The sequence below is a fragment of the Sciurus vulgaris genome (genome assembly GCF_902686455.1).
Source record: "Sciurus vulgaris genome assembly, chromosome: 5".
NCBI classification, from domain to species: Eukaryota; Metazoa; Chordata; class Mammalia; order Rodentia; family Sciuridae; genus Sciurus; species Sciurus vulgaris.
The window spans coordinates 94,002,702-94,019,621 of record NC_136465.1 but is presented as its reverse complement, the minus strand read 5'-3'; the positions used below and the strand labels follow the sequence as shown (position 1 = coordinate 94,019,621).

Below are 16,920 nucleotides of genomic sequence, written 5' to 3'. Positions count from 1 at the left end.
GGGATATCATTAAAAGAGCTTCCTCTAGATTTCTCACAGCTTCTCCCAGCAACAGGGCACTACCAACCAGGGTAGAGTTGGCCATTTTTTGCAAGACAGACTCAGGTCCAACAGAGTCTTCAGTAGAACTTGAGAATGCTCATTTGGGAACAAACCCTTTGCCTTCTAATGTCCAGTCACATGTGGTCCTTTTGCCAGTCCCCACAGCTGAAACCCATTCACAACTTCTAAACAGGGGCTATGGCTCTAGCAATATTAGAACAAAGAGCATCAACTTTATGCTCAAAAAGAAAACTGGAGATATAACAGGATTCCTCTGGTACTTTAGGAGTGACTATGCTTTCTGTTGGCTACTCATTTTGGAATGAGATGGGGCAATTGTTCTTAAAGGCTGCAGGCTTGACAATTTTAAACAATCTTTCCCCCTTTCCCTCTGAGATGGCTTGGATTTGTGCAGTATTTGGTAAAAGAAAAGCAGAGCCCAGTTTGGGATTTCTAAGCTGCACCAACAGAATCCCATGAGAAGCCATTGAACCAGTTTCTAAGTATGGATCTAACAAGGAAGTGTCTCTGGTACAAAAGGCTGTTACATAAGGAGGTTCAGTGGGGGGACACATTCAGGGTTTTATCCTGACACATTTCACAGAACAAAAAATGTTTATCTAATTTTCAATATCATCAAAAATGAAAATGATGGCTGAATATTATAAAGAAAAGGTGAGAGGCAGCTTCCTTTGAGCTCCAGAAACACCAACTATGAATCATTGCCTCTCCCAGGAGAGCAGCCTGGTCCAACTGTTGAAATTATGAGCATCTCCCAGCAGTACCACTCAGCCGAACACCCATGCCTCAGAAGCCAAGATGTCATTTACCTACATCTTAACACCAAGTTAGTACCTGGAGCAGGAGAGAAGGCAGCAACATACTACCCTGTGGTTCCTAAACCATAAAAAGCTAACCTTGAAGAGCTAATGTAGTCAATGAAATTCCCAAACTACTCTTAGAATTGTGTTCGCTACCTGGATCACTTGTTTTAATTTTTTATAGAAATTTAACAAAAGAAGCAACTTAAGCAATTTGTAAATGCAGTGAAAGCATCCTCCTCCAAATATTTCACTACTGGCATGAGTACAGAGCCACGCCTCCCGATGGATTGCCACTTGTCAGTTTACTGGCTCAGAATCTTCATCAGAAACATTCAGATGTCTAGCCATTCCCAGAAAGCCATAGAGCTTTCATTAATAAGATGGGAAATGAGCTTAAGAGTCACAGGTGGTTGTACAAGTGTATAGCCCTCGTGGAAAGTGCTAGGGACTGAATTGTGTCTCCTCAGGATGCATATATTAATCCCTAGCTCCCAAAATGACTGTATTTGAGGAGAGGGTTTTTAGGAGGTAATCAAGGTTAAACGAGGTTTTAAGGGTAGAATTCTAATCTGATAAGATAGATGGCTTTATAAGGAGAGAGGGCGTTAGAGACAGGGACAGAGACAAAGAGAGATAGATATCTCCCTTCTCTCCAAGTGTGTGAACAAGGACTATGCTGAGTACACAAGAAGGCAGCCATCTGCAAGCCCGGAAGAGAACCCTCATCAGACCCCAACCATGATGATACCCTGATCTTGAACTTCCAAGTTTCCAGAACTGTGAGAAAATGAACACCTGCTATTTAAGTCACCTAGTGTATACATTTTGTTATAGCAACTCAAGCAGACTAAGACACGTGAATTTGAAAATTAACCAGGATGTTTGAGTTATCTTCTCACTCATGCATCTGACAGTTACCCCTGCCAAGCTGTATCTCAACACATGGAGGACTGAGGCTACATCTGAACCATGTGAGAGAGGGCATGCCTCTGAAATAGGTTTTTATATAGTTTTTGCTAAGAATCCTGTTCCCAATCTATTTTTTTAAAGTTCACTGTCAGTTTATGAATTCATTGTAACAACCCTGGACTTGAACACTCAGAGCAGGAAATAAGCAGGTTAGAATATGACTTCATGAGGTCCCATCCATTCCAGATCTTGATAGGCTCTTGTGACCAGTACTTCCGTAGTTTGACAAGTTCTAGGCCCTAGAACAAACAGTATTTTCCAGTGAAATGAGATCCAATTAAAATTTAATGATTAAATTTCATTTCTGTCCTACAGTAACACAGAAACATGCTTGCTGGACTCTTCAGCACACCCTGTATACTTCCTTTTAATGTTGATGCTAGCCCTCCGGAGCCCAGCACATGCAAGTGGATACAGTTAAAGAGTACCCTTAATAGAAATGTGAGGGACAAGATGAAAGGAAAGAAGTCTAGACAACAGCCATTTCCTCAGACCAAATCGAAAGTGAACACCATAGCAGAAATTTATTGAGAACTTAATGCCATTTCTTCCTTGGTAGATGATTGTGATATCAACATTTAGCATTTGGCTACATCGATCCTAATATGTCCTAATTTATTCTAATTTGGGGAACATAAAATAAGTCAAATGACCTCTTCCTCCCTCTGCTTCTCTCTTTTTTAAAGTCCTGTAGTCATAACATGAAATAAAAGATCTTGATAATGATGAGTTAAAGTGTTCTAAATACTTCTGGAACCCAAAGTCAAAATGGAGTATCAACACATTACTTATTATTACTCAGAGCTATCTTACATGTTATGAATAAACCTAAATTTCTCTATATTTGAATATATGACTACATTGTTTAAAATTGGTATGTGCAAGTTCAAATGCAAGTGCAGATAATTTCAAGTATGACATAAATAGATAGTTCAACACACAGGGTATCCAGAAGTGTCAGGGGATACATAGTTTCCCTGCAGATACAGTAAGTACACTTAAAGTAGGAGAATACTTTGGTTATTTTTATTTGATTATCCTAAAACTCTATGTACATGTATTCCTATCATTAAAAGGAATTAAACCAAAATGATGATTAACATCTCAAACGTTCCAGAGATTAACTTTCTGAATTAACTTCCTAAATGGGATATAACTATAATACAGAGTTTAAAAATGCCAGGATCCACCCATTCTCCTCCTTATTAAAAAAAAAAAAAAAAAAGATTATTTAGAGGCAACTTCCTCATTATATAACCATTCCTTTGACCTTTGCATATCTAGTTCAGTATAAAATTACAAGAAGAGGTAAAAACACATTTCTCCTGATGATTCTGAACCTCTAATGACTTTGTCCAGTGTTAATCTTCCTTCCCTTTATTCCCAAAATTCTTTCAGAAAACATTTCACCAACTTCTTACCTATTCCATTTATTTTTCATGCACTTATTAAAATTAATTTTTTTGCCAAATTAATTCAATTACATTCCATTTTATACTTACTATGAGAAATTCATGTGACTATAAGATAATTTTCCTGCCATTATCTATCATACATACTCCATGGAGATTGAATCAGCCGATGTAATTACCACTCCTCAGTTCCTAACAATCCTGTGACAGTCACTTTCATAAAAATTATTTCCCAGTGGGCACCTGAGATGCTGCATTAAGTTTTGGAAGCATATTAAAGTTCCGAAATGAAAAATAATGAATTACTATGCAGTGTCTTCCTAAAAATATAATTCCAGATTTAATTTTTCAAATGTCAAAACTACTATATAGAAAACTGACACCAATTTTAGCTTCTTGACTTGTTGAAGAGTGTATCAAAACCTCAATGCTGAAACTTTCTCTCTTCTAGTTTCTCTTCATAACCATGATCACAACATTTAGATAAATCATTAAGTTTTACTTTTTTTACTTATAAATTGTGGATAATAATTTTATTTGGTCCTTACTTTTTATATATCATATATCTACTTGTAAATGTCACAATATATACAGTTTTAAAATAAAAACAACACTCAGTTTTCTCTTCTATTGTCAAGACCTAAAATAGATTTAAAAAATGCACCTATACCTGCATTGTGAATTCTTTAGAATAAGTTAATACATATCATTGAAATTCTTATCAGGACTTTTAATCATAACAGATTCATATAATAATTTTGTGACTGACATTAATAAAGGATACTTTCCTTTTCCTTTATCCCCTTGACTTAAACTTCCTAACAGGATTAATAAGGTATATTTCACAGGGCTTTTATTCCAGTGGGTAGGATATGTTAGCAACTGAGGGAAAGGAAGGAAAGCTTAAAAAGCACAATAAGGCAAAAATTCCCACTTTCTATGTGAATACTCCTTAGAGGGTCAAGAGATTAACAAATACTGAATGTCCCCACTGGAGACAAGGAGCATGAATTTGCTCTTAAATTGACTTCAGAGTAGAGATGCCAAAGCAAATAAATCACTGCAAGTGAATACTTTAAAAGGTAAATGGGCTTTAAAAATATGTGTACAGGTTAAGTTTTTTAATCAGTAGTATTCATTACTGTCAGGTATGATAAGGGCACATGTCCATCAGAAGCTGGAGATCCCCTCCAGATACATGATTCATTATTTTTAGATCAATGCCTAGTGCAGCAGACACCCCCAAAATGTTCCTGAATGAATAAAAATAAGCTCAAGTTTAAGCATGCTTCACCTAAAACAGAAGTATTCATTTGAACAAGAAGTACCACAAATTCTTCTATACCTCTAATCCATACACATTGTCATCAATAAGAATTCCCAAATGATAAGCAAATTTGAATGCCTATCTGACCCAGCTATTCAAGTTATTAAAAGACAAAATGCAAAACCAACTTCTGTTTCCCAGGATGCTTTGCCCCTAGCCAAGTTCATCCTCAGAGACGCTCTTTCACTTTGTATTTATCATTGCGGTATTTCTTACAACCCTCAAACCATCTATAATTTTGAGAGCTGGGTACAGGACTCCTGTAATCCCCGTGACTGTGGGCTGAGGCAGGAGGATGGCAAGTTCCAGGCCAGTGTCTGCAACTTAGTGAAACTTTCAGCAATTTAGAGACTCAGTCTCAAAATAAATAAAAAATAAAAAAGGACTGAGGATGTAGTTCAATTGTAATAAATCCCTGGGTTCAATCCCAAACAACAAAACCCGGCACTTTCGCAGGTCACATATCTTTTTTCTTCTTTTCTTCATCCACTCCCTTTTCCTTTATGGAAGTGTTCTGTAACTGAGGCAAAAAGACTTCAATCACTCTCAGCCCCCCAAGAGAGAATGGAGTCACAGTTTTGGATAGGTAAGAATGGAGGATAGGAAAGATATAACTTAATTGTTTTCCTCAAATTCCACTGGACATAAAACTCTGATCATACATCAACAATGGCCTCCTCAGCCTACAGATAGAAGTTCACGGAACATTTGTCACCCAGGCTTTGATCAACCATAAAGAAGTCACCTAAGGGGACTATTCATAAACCCAGGTTCTACCATGAAAATGGCAATCCCCAAATCCCAAGCTAAGGGGAGAGCAGCACTTGAAAAATGAAGCAACTACCACATGGAGTGTAGAGGGTATGATCTATCCTGCCCCCTGTGTCCCATAGGTGGGCGTGGCTCTGCCTCAGCTCTGTCATTGACCACTCTGATTGTGGTAGATTTCCTCAACAGGGCAAACTTTTCATTTGTTCCTGCGGGATATGCCAGATCAGAGTCATCCTGTATTCCAAAGGGAAAATGACCCTCAAGATGCCCCTCTCCTTCAAGTTCATTTTTGTAAACCTCCAGAGAGATTCAGAAAGTACTGGACTAATCTAATACCATTGAGGACGCTAAACAATAACTTAGTTAAAAGCAGAAAAGGGTGAGATGGCAAAATTGATAGATTCGAAGTGGTCTGGGAAATGGAGCAAGTCAAAAATGACTGTTCTGCAACACTAGAAATGAAATCAGCCACTTCTACTTTGAAGAATGCCACTATCAGTGATGGTTACACTAATAGCTAATAAAAAGAGCTAACTCATTGCATGCTTACCATTAGCTGACACTATTCTAAGGGCTTTACATGTATTATCTTATATAATCCTCAAGACAATCCTAAGAGGTAGAAATAACTATTATCATTCTGATTCCATCAATAAAGAAGTGAAAATCTAGAGTTAAGTAACTTCCCAAAGTAATTCAGCAAATAGTGTCTGAGCTGGGGCTCAACACTGTACACAGTATTTACACATCTACACTTTGCCATCTGCCTCCCTGTCTTTTCCTTTCCCTGAAAACTTGGAAGAGTGCCCTGCGACCAACCACAGCCAACATGATGAGGGCAAGCATTGCTTGCGTGAGACAGTGGCATGTTGCCCACAGCTCTGGCCCCCATGGGGATGAGAGGTGTGCCTGGTCTGGCTTCTTAGACACCCCCTCACTAGTCTCAGGTCTCTGTTACCTGCACTGCTATATGCAGATTCTCTGTCGAAAGAAAACGCAAGATTACAGGTATCATCAGGGCCACATGCTATGAGGAAACTTCAAATGAATCCTAGATTATAAAAAAGAAAACCAGAAAGATCAGAGACCTGGATGTATACAATGCTCTTTGGGCCACACCCAGGGAGCTTCCAGGGCAATTAAGCACTTCATATTCCACAGGAACTTTAATTCATGAAATTGCATGATTTGTATGTTATGCCATAAACATTACAACAAGTTTTCCCCCCATCTAAATTTGCTTCTTTGGATGGGACTTTTTGAAAATAAAAGTAGACACACTAAAAAAAACACTGAATGAAAGGATTTTCTTCCTTTTTTCTTTTAATTTGCCTAACCTTAAAGAACAGACCTTTTCCTCCCTGAGTATGTTGACAGCCATTGAGGGTGATGAAAATACCCAGTATAACTTAGTGAGCTATTTTTAAAATCACTTGATTTAGAAAACTCCAATCATGTTAATTTCATGGGAATTCTTAGTACACAAATTAAAAGTTTTAAATTACTCTGCAAGAATTTGTGAATTCAAATAATCTTAATTAGAAAGTACCTACATTGATGCATATTTATCATGTGCCTTAAATGTCTGCCACTGATAAAAAATTATTTTGATGGTTGTTTTACGAATTAGTCTCATGGTCAGTGATGGTAGTAATGATGTAAGATGAGAGTAGGAATCAAAAGTGTAGATCCTAGTCTCTCCTGACTCCCATGTTGACCCACCATGTTGTCATATAACTTCTAAGCCTGTTTCCTCCTGGCCAAAGAGAAACAACAATTCCCACCTCAAAACATTATTTCTTGGGTCAAAGGAAATGCACATGAGAGTTTAGTCGGCCACAGTCACTGTAATAAAACATGGTATTACAATTGCAAATCAAACGTGGGGCAGATCTCAATGAGAAACTGCAGACAGTCGGATGTAGAAAGGAATCAACCTGGCTGAACGATTTGCCAACTTACTACCCTGGGCCAGTTCCGCCTGGGTTCCCTCATTTGAGAAATGATAACTACCCGATGAAGACGGTGTGGAGATTAGAAATAACATCTGGTGGGTTTCTAGCAGGGTAGGCACACAGTTGGTGCTCAATAAAAGGCACCCATCTCACATAAAGGAATCCAATGAATGAAGCCAAGTATGCTACGTGTTTCAACACTCACTCATAACAGCTGAGCACTGTTTTGCTTAGAACAGTACATCCATTAGCAGAATCCCAAATATACTTCTGCCAGGGCCAGCGCCCTGCTTACCCCACGTTAGACTCCAGTGGATTAAGGCTATTCGCTACATTCACATTTCCTGTCTTGTAAGATTATTTCGTAAAACCTACTAATGGAACCTCACTGAAAACAATTATACTACTTAATGTGGCAACTTCAGGTACAGGCTTTTCCCTAACCTGCTTTTACTACATGAACTTACTACACTTTTTGCTACTTATTTTAGGACAGGCGTGGCACCTTAGGAATCATATAAGGAACAAGTCAGTGAATCTGCTGTTAGCTATTGAGGCTGTTCAATTTGGCCACAACAAAAAGCCTTTGAGAGTGCCTGCCCAGCTCCAGCGCGTTCATCAGGCCCCTTGGAGGCGTTGGAAGCAACAAGCAGAAGGGCGCAGGTCCTATTGCGTCCAACCTCGCCCTGGGGAAAGCCAAGTGTGCCCCGCACCAGTCACCAAGCAGAGCGCTAGTTAGAGGAGTGGAGCTGGGAAAGGCGCATGCAGTTGGGTTAGTCTGAACTCGACCATGCGGCTTTGCATTCCTGTTTGGCAAACGCGCTTAGGCAAAACAGACTTGATGCTTACAATGATCCCAGCCCAAAATGGAGTGTCTCTGACTAGCAGGGAGGAGCTGATGCTCGCCATGAGGAAGCCCACCACGGTCACGGCGATGCCCAGCGCCAGCTGCAGCAGGGCGAGCAGCAGCGGGAACCGGCAGCCGCAGCACGTCCGGGCCTCCTCCTCCCCGCACTCCTTGGGGGCCCCTTTGCCCTTCTTCGGCCCCATGTCGTCGGGCCTGGCGGCGTCCGCGGCCGGCGGCCCCCCCTGCCTCTGCTGGCCGCGGGGCTGCTTGTCCTTGCCCATGGCGGCCGCGTGGGTGGGTGGCTGGGTGGGAGCGTGAGCGGCACCCTGGGCCCTGAGCGCGGCGCAGGGCGGGCTGAACCTGCCCTGGTATTCGAATTACGGAGGCTGAACAAATATGGAAAACATTTGGAGCCGACTCGCGGAGCCTCCAAAGGCCGCGGGGAGCCCGCAGCAGAGGGGGATTCAAGGGGGGTCGCCAACTGCCAACGCTCCGGGACGCAGCGCCTGCTGGGCCCCGGGGCGGGTTTCCCATCGCGGGTGGGAGCGGGCGCGGACCTCTCGGCCTCCTAAAGCCTGAACACTGCAGACTAGGGTGGAGTGAGAGAGTGAGTGAGGAGTGTGTGTGTGTGTGTACGTGCGAGTGTGCGCGCGGTGGCTGTTTTCCTCACTCAAAACCCAGGATTTTTTTTTTTTTTTTTTTTTTTTTTTTGTATTTTTGTTTTCTGGGAGGTGCAATGCAAGGTGATGAATGTTTAAATCTCTTGAGTTTAATTAATAGACAATTTAATTCGATATTGGCTTTGCTGCACTCCAAACTGTTAAGTCATTTCTGGAAGTTAGATTGTTTGAATTTCCAACCATGGATTCTTCTAAATTCTAAAATCCAACTGAAAAATAAAGGCACTTACCCCATTGTGGTATTTGCTTTTGAAAAAATTGCTTCTAGAGATGATGGGCTAATTGTGAATTCTCTCACATGTAATTATTTTTAAAAGCTCCTTTAATAGTGTGGATGGCCCAGCGTGGTGGTGCACACCTGTAATCCCAGCGCTTGGGGAGGCTGAAGCAGGAGGATCACAAGTTCAAGGCCAGCCTCAGCAACTTGGCCAGGCCCTAAGCAACTTGGTGAGACCCTGTCTCAAAAACAAAAACAAAAACAAAAAGAGTTCTCCGCAGTCTTCAGTTAACTGAACAGCAGTGCCTAGGGGGAGAGTCCACCCTAGTGAGGGGCAATTTTACCCAGGCAACATGCAAGAGTTAATTTTAAATCACCTACAATGTGCTAGGATAGACGGTGTTCAAGATAGAGGTAGACCCATCACAACCAAAGGAATAAAACTGATTATTCTTATTCCTGCATACCACTACTTAGTAGCACTTAAAGACAGCAAATTTCAGTGAAATCACAAAGAAATGATCCCATCGCTTCCAGGTATTTATGTGCCATTGGTATGGTCATTTTAAATCCAGAAACCTGTATCCAAAAAGAAATGATTTGTCAAGATGGTAGGTAAATTAAGTTTTTTTCAACGAACTAGTTTAAAGAAAGTCTAACTTCCTGCTGTTTCCTCAGAATTATTAAATTGTTGAATTGTTATCAGCTCTCCTTGTAAACTGACAAGTCCCCACCACGATACCTTTGAGAACATGAAATATATTCTTCACCCTTACTTATTTTATGAACTTCAGTTTTTTTCTTATACCTTCCTTTTGGACTAGTGAGAAAAATATGGTCCATGGAACATTGGAAGCCAACTGACCACCTAAAATTATTAATTTGTTGTTATTAATCATAAAGCTAGGGGCTGAGGCTCTAGCTCAGTGGTAGAGTGCTTGCCTAGCATGTGTGAGTCACTGGGTTCCATCTGCGGCACTGCATGTTAATAAATAAAGGCATTGCGTCCATATACAACTAAAATAATGATAATGACAATGATAATAATAATAATAATAATGCTAGCCAGGCACAGTGGAGCATGTCTGTAATTCCAGAGTCTGGAGAGGATAAGACAGGAAAATTATAAGTTCAAGAACAGCCTCAAAAACTTAGTGAGACCCTGTCACAAAATAAAAAATAAAAAGGATGGGGTGTTGCTCAGTGGTAGAGCACCCTTGGGGTCAAATTCCAATGCTGCAAATAAAAATAATAATGATAATAATAATAAATAGGGACAATCACTGACTATTCTGTAGCAAGCACATGTTCAACATTTCATATTACTTCCTTATAATCACTTCATGATTAGTTTCTATTGTTAAAGATAAAAAAAATGATTATCAGAATTATTAAATAATGAGATTATGAAGTCACTCACCTAGGTAGGGATGAAAGTAAGGAAAACCAGTTGTGAACTCCAGTGTCTGGCCTTGTGGACTACTTGTTTTATTAATTAATTCCTGTATGTATACTGCCTATAGGTGAACCAGTAGGTGTACTGTTTAAATCGTTTATGACTTTAAACAACTATTATCATAGGTAGTATTGTTTCTCTCATAGAATCAGCTAGTACCTTGAACCTAAGGCTAAATACAAAAATACCTTGATGTTCTACCACAATGTATACAATAGTCAATTGCTATGGTTTAAATAAATGCTCCCCAAATGCCCATGTGTTAAATGTTGGGTCCTCAACTTGTTGCTGCTATAAAGTGGTGGAAAGCTTTAAGAGATGGGGCTTACTGTGAGGTTTTAGGTCATTGTGATTGTGTCCTCAAAGGGGGTTTTGGAACATGGGCCTCTTCTCTTTCACTTCTGTGCCCTAAGGTGAATGGGTGGCTTCTGCCAGATGCTCCTGCCATGATGTATTGTGCCATACAGGCCCAAAGCAGTGGTGCCAATCAAGAATAGACTGAAACCTCCAAAACTCTGAGCCTTTCCTCTTTTTATGTTGATTTATATTTTGTTATAGTAAGGGAAAGCTGACTGACACATTACTCCCTAGTGTGAACAGTTTAAGACTAGATACAGGCTCTATTTGTTGACGATATTGCTGGGCTGTCATTTAGCTAGGAATAAAATTTAACTATTCTGTTTCTCAAAACCTTAAGTTAGATGTAAGTTGTAATAGTTAAATAAAATAATGGGGTATTCCTATACATGTCTTCTAAGTTTCAGAATTAGAGTGATTTAAAGTTGTATATGTACTAGTCCCCGCTTATTGATAGTGGATATGTTCCAAGACCCTCAGTGGAGGCCTGAAACTGCAAATAGTAGCAAAATATATATACGTATTTACTGTTTTTCCATATACATTCCTATGATAAAGCTTAATTTATAAATTAGGCACAGTACAATATTAACAACAATTAATAATAAAATAGAATGATTATGATAATAAAAAGTTACTTAAAAATGAATTGTTTATTTCTGAAATTTTCCACTCAATGTTTTCAGAAAGCAAAACTGAAGATGGGGGATAACCACGTGTTTTTATAATAAAGACTTACTATCATTGCCTAGCTGAGACTAGTTAAAAGTGAAACCAGTAACAGTGAACAATATCCCAGATAAATGTAATCTTTGAGTCTGATTATAACTGCCTAGTTCAATTTGCAAGCTTCCAGCAAAGGAGGCGGTAATGTACAGAGCCTCACTCCTGCTCAGATTTCCAGTAGCAAGGTTAAACCTGTGTTTGAGGGGAAGTGACCTTGGCAATAGCACAAGATAATAGTGGTGAGGATGACATTTTCATTTGAATGCTATGGGAAAGTCAAAACAAAGAAGAGGGGAAGAAGAGTCATTGTCAAATGGTTAGAGAGTAATAGAGAGCAATCAAAGCTCCAAATGAAATTAGCCTGTCATTAAGGATATAATCAGAAAACTCCTTTCCACTGATAAAAATCACCATTTCCAGCTCATCACAGATTTTAACAGAAATGAACTGGGGCTTCTTTAGTATTCATAAATTATGATGTCACTGTTTTATAGGGTAAGCGATAGCTTCTTCATGCATTTATATTATGCGGGAAAAGGCAAAGTAGAAACAAAATGTTTTCAGATAATCTCTATTGTTCTCAGTAACTCAAAACTTACAGAGCTTCTAACTAGAAATTGCAGGAGAGTTGTTAACATGTGGTTTGAGATTATTTTGATTCTCAGGGGGAAAAAAAACCAAAATCAAACATGGTACCTCTATCTTTGTAGTGTATCTCAAACTTAACATTATTTTGAAGTAGTTATGCCTCAGAAGTTTAGATCAGGGGAGATGGCAACTCTTTTAAAAGTGGCATCGTTAACAAAATGTCCTTAGGAAATCCAGCTAAAAATAATCTAAACTAACATTTCTGAGCACATGAACTTGAATTGGCCAAGAACAAAAAAATATTTCAGAGAGAAATTATCACAGTTCTGAGGCTTATATCAAATTTCTTTAATATGTCATTAAGTATATCAAAAGCATTCAATTAGATCTAATTTAAAGGAGAATTAAATATACTGCAGAGAATAATTGGGAATTTGTCACATTCAACACCATAGTCCCCAAACGTCTTACCGGACTCCATACCTAAAATGACTCCAGGGATAATGCTGATCCATGTTTGTGCTCATACACAAATGTAGAAAAAGAGAAAAAGAAACCCCATATATTTTTCCATTTTATTTATTTCGACACCATTAATTTGAAATATATCTTTAGGCCTATTTTTTTCTCAAACGAATTGACCCATTTATAATTTTTGCATCGCAGTTTATTTTTTTGAGTTAAATGTCACGTAAGTAATGTTCTCTTTATGGTCAACAGTGGGCTTGTGACTTTCTCATCCTATAGAAATTCTGTAGAAGTGATAACTGTCAATCATTTCATCATGCATTTTACCTATTTACAAGATCTGCCTTGTATTTATAATTTCAAATTTTTCAACATGTAATTTTGATGTTTCCACCACATATAAAGTAGTAATAACAAAATGTATCTTGATTAAGAAATGCCAGAATAACAGATAAATAAATTATAATATATTTGACAGTAGAACTGGATTTGCCAAAAGAAAAGGAATGAACGATCGATATAGACAATGACTTGGGATTAATCTCACTAACTGTACTGAAAGAATGAAACCAGACACAAAGTAATACCTACTGCATAATTCTATTGATATAAATATTTTTAAAAATCAAAGATAGTCTATGGTAATAGAAGTTAAACAGTGATTATGGAGTTGAAATGAAAGAATTGACTGGAAAGGTCCAGAGAGAATTTTTTTGAGCAATGGAAATAAGTCTTTGCTATCTTGGGTGGTGGTTGCAAGGGCGTAAACAGTTGTCAAAACTCCATGAAAAACATTTAAGATCTGTGCATGCTATATGTAATGACATCTCAATTTAAAAATATATAATAGAAAAAGAAATACAGGGAGTCAGTGGATATCTATCAGTAATTAACAATACAAAAAATAGAGATAAATTTAAATTCTGTCCAAACTCTCCTCATTTCTTTCTTGCCCTCGTCATGACTCCTCTGTATTAATTATCTATTGCTGCAAATGAATCACCGAAAACTTGGCAGTTTGAAATAATAATAATTATTTATTATTTCGTAGTTTACATGGGTCAAATATTCAGACATGGCACAGCATAGTTTGTTTCATCCTCTTATCTGGAAGCCTAGAATCATCCAAAGTCTTCACTGAGGCAGGAGGCTCTGCTTTCAGAGTGCCTTGGCTCACTCACCTGGCTGGCAGGCTTTTCCATTCCATGGGACCTGCAATAGGGCTGTAGCTGTCACCTCCCAATATGGTAACTGGCTTGCTCTAACCAGAAGCAGAGGTTCAGAGGTTGAGGAAACAAGATGAAAAGCTATCCTTTGCATGACACCACCTCAGAGGCCCTAGCCACATCTGAGCCATATTCTAGTCTTGAGAAATGAGTCACTATGACTAAGTGTAGCCCACAGTCAAGGGAAAAAGGAATCCTATCAAAGAATCAAGGAGTATCAAAGACTTATTTTAAACTCATTCTCTTCTCAGCTCTACCTCTATCTCTCCCATTCACATGTCTTCTTAAAAGTTCCAAATGTACCTCAAACTCACTCTATCCCTGAACTCCACAGAGAAATCAAGTACAAGGAAAGTATCCAACGATACTTTGGCTACCTTTTCTAAATCAATCCCATCTGGCAGTTTCAAGATTTCCATGAGCTCAAGAATGGACAGGAGGTAGAAAAGAAGAATACATGTAAAGGAATCTATGGAAACACTTATCACTAAAGGGGAGAAAACTGTAAAGCAAACACAATAAAAAAACAGTGATTAAGTTTACTTCTTACTATGGTGTAGATCTTGTTCTAGGGGTGCTTTACCACTGAACCACATCCTGAGTCCTTTTTATTTTTTATTTTGAGACAGGTACTCAGTAAGTTGCTGAGGGTCTTGCTAAATTGCTGAAACTGGCCTCAATTTGTGATCCTCTTGCCTCAACCTCCCCAGTTGCTGCAATTATAGGTGTGCACCACCACCACACCTGGCTATGGTTAGATCTTAAATGTTCCCCAAAGGCCCACATGCTAAAGGCATAGTCCCCAGTTTGTGAACTAGTGGAACCTTTAGGAGATGGGGCCTAGTGGAAGAAAGTTAGGTTACTGGGGTTCTACCCTTAAAGAGAATATTTGGACCCATCCCTGTCTCTCTTCTTTTGCTTCCTAGCCTCTGTGAGGTGAGCAATCTTTTCCACTGCACTGGTGCACTGTGCTGATACAGCCCCAAAGCACTCGGGACTACACAGTCTCTGAAACCATGAACCCAAACAAACCGTTCCTCCTTGAAGCTGATCTTCTGAGATATTTTGTCTCAGCAATGAAAATCTAACACACCTGTTATTCTTTTTCTTCATGGAAGACACTTGAACATGTTTGTGTGTTAAAGAAGAAGGTAATAAAGATTCCTTGGGGGAGAAGCCAACTGATCAGACAAGTTGATTGAAGTGAACTGTTGAAGGAAAGTTCCCTCACGGGCTGAGGTAGAAGGAAAGAAAGTCTGCAGGTGAGGTGGGAAGGCAGCTGAGAGAGTCCCTGCCCGTTAGCCTAGGGTTGTATGTAACGAATGTATTACTGATGTTTTTCTTCTAAACAGTGCAGACTTTAGCTACAGAGCCATTCTCCTTCCATGTCCAATCCCACAGCACATTTTATTGTTAGATATCATAAGAACAGACAAGTTCCCATATAATGGCATTGTTTTCTGAAAATTTTCCCTAAACCAGGCAAAACCAAAATTTTCTGACAATTACAATACTAATAATAAGCCTTGAGATGTTTATGTATTTGTATAGTTACAAAGTATTATTATATGTTATCTGTTTCAGTCTCACTAAAACCCTGTGAAGTGGGAATTTCTCCCTGAGTGGTTAAGTAGTTTCTCCTGGCTATTTTTTAACCAAGGCCTGATGTTTTTTAACCAAGGTTTTCTTGCTCTAAATTCAGTGATGTTTCCATGTATATTTGATCTTGAAAGACTTGGACTTTTTTAACCGTACAGAAAAAAAAGTATTACTTTATGTGCAATACAGGCAGCCACGCGTGTGAAGGGAGTAAGTGTTCTGTGCACAGATGTCCCTGCCCCATGCCACCATAGTGAGAACAAACACCTGGGGGAGTCTTGGCCAGAAGCTCCGCAGGGGCAGACGCCTATGTATTCTATGCAAACTATGAAATTTTCATTTTGACCACTAATTATCCTCCTCAGTGAATGACTGAGTCATTGCCTATGTTCAAACCCAGTGAACACCTTTGGTCCTTTTGTACTGGGCATGTTCCATGGACCCAGCTGCTGCCTTTGATTCCTTATCTAGTCATCACCACCTTTCAAGACATCTTTGACTCTGAGATAAACCCTTGTAAGCCTTGTTCTTTTCCTTCCAAAGTTCATCGCTGTGTTATTTCCCTTTATATGGTTATATGCATAAGCACTGGTCTCAGACTGCCAATCACACCTCTGATCCTTAGCAACAGTGTGACTGGGCATGGACAAGTTCCTTCCCTCTCTGTACAATGTGAATGTTAAAAGTTCTTCAGAAGGTTGCTATGCAGTACACGTAGAAGTTGATGATGACCTGCAGATCACTTCCTGATATCAATAATTAATCAATTATAAATAAGTAATCAATTATTGTTAGCTATTATCCTAACCCTGCCTTTTTTCTTTTACACATCTTCCTATACATTAATTCTCTGCAGTTGCTCATTGGCAATCTTGTCCTATTTCTCCTCCTACACACTCCACAGAAAGTATAATTCTTCCTGGTTATCTCTTAAACTCACTGCCTGATATCTCTGAAATGTCAACTATGGAATTAGTGCTTTGCAATATAATTTTGTTTTTTATTTTTTGTTTTAAATTTTTTTACAATAAAATTTTTTCTTTACTAACATCTTCTGCACCCTCAACCTATTGCATAAGTGAGACTTTTTCAGAATGAACGCTAGAGAAAGAGGATCACTCTCCATTCTTGTATAGTGTTCCCTTTTTTGTATTTAGAATGTCCCCACAAGCAGGGCTCAGTGGCACATGCCTGTTGTCCCAGCAACTTGGGAGACTGAGGCAGGAGAATTGCACGTTCAAAGCCAGCCTTAGCAATTTAGAGAAGGCCTAAGCAACTTATCAAGACCCCATTTCAAAATAAAATTTAAAAGGGCTGGGGATGTGGCTCAGTGGTTAAGTGTCTCTGGGTTTAATCCCCAGTATTAAAAAAAAAAAAAAGGAATGGACCCTTGATGCCTAGGTCCTACCAGATACTGTGTACTTTGTGAAAGTTATATCAAAATAAGTTAGAACTT

The 16,920-nt window shown here is 39.0% G+C and overlaps 1 protein-coding gene across 1 annotated transcript in view; it reads right to left on the bottom strand.

The window, feature by feature from the left end:
- The window catches only part of SSPN (sarcospan), a 33,787-nt gene extending 25,072 nt beyond the window's left edge, over positions 1 to 8,715 (bottom strand). Inside the window, exon 1 of the mRNA XM_079139459.1 lies at positions 8,150 to 8,715. Within this exon, the coding sequence (XP_078995585.1) occupies positions 8,150 to 8,428 (279 nt within the window). The 5' untranslated portion in view covers positions 8,429 to 8,715. The remainder of the gene's footprint in view (positions 1 to 8,149) is intronic.
- Positions 8,716 to 16,920: the final 8,205 nt, after the last annotated feature.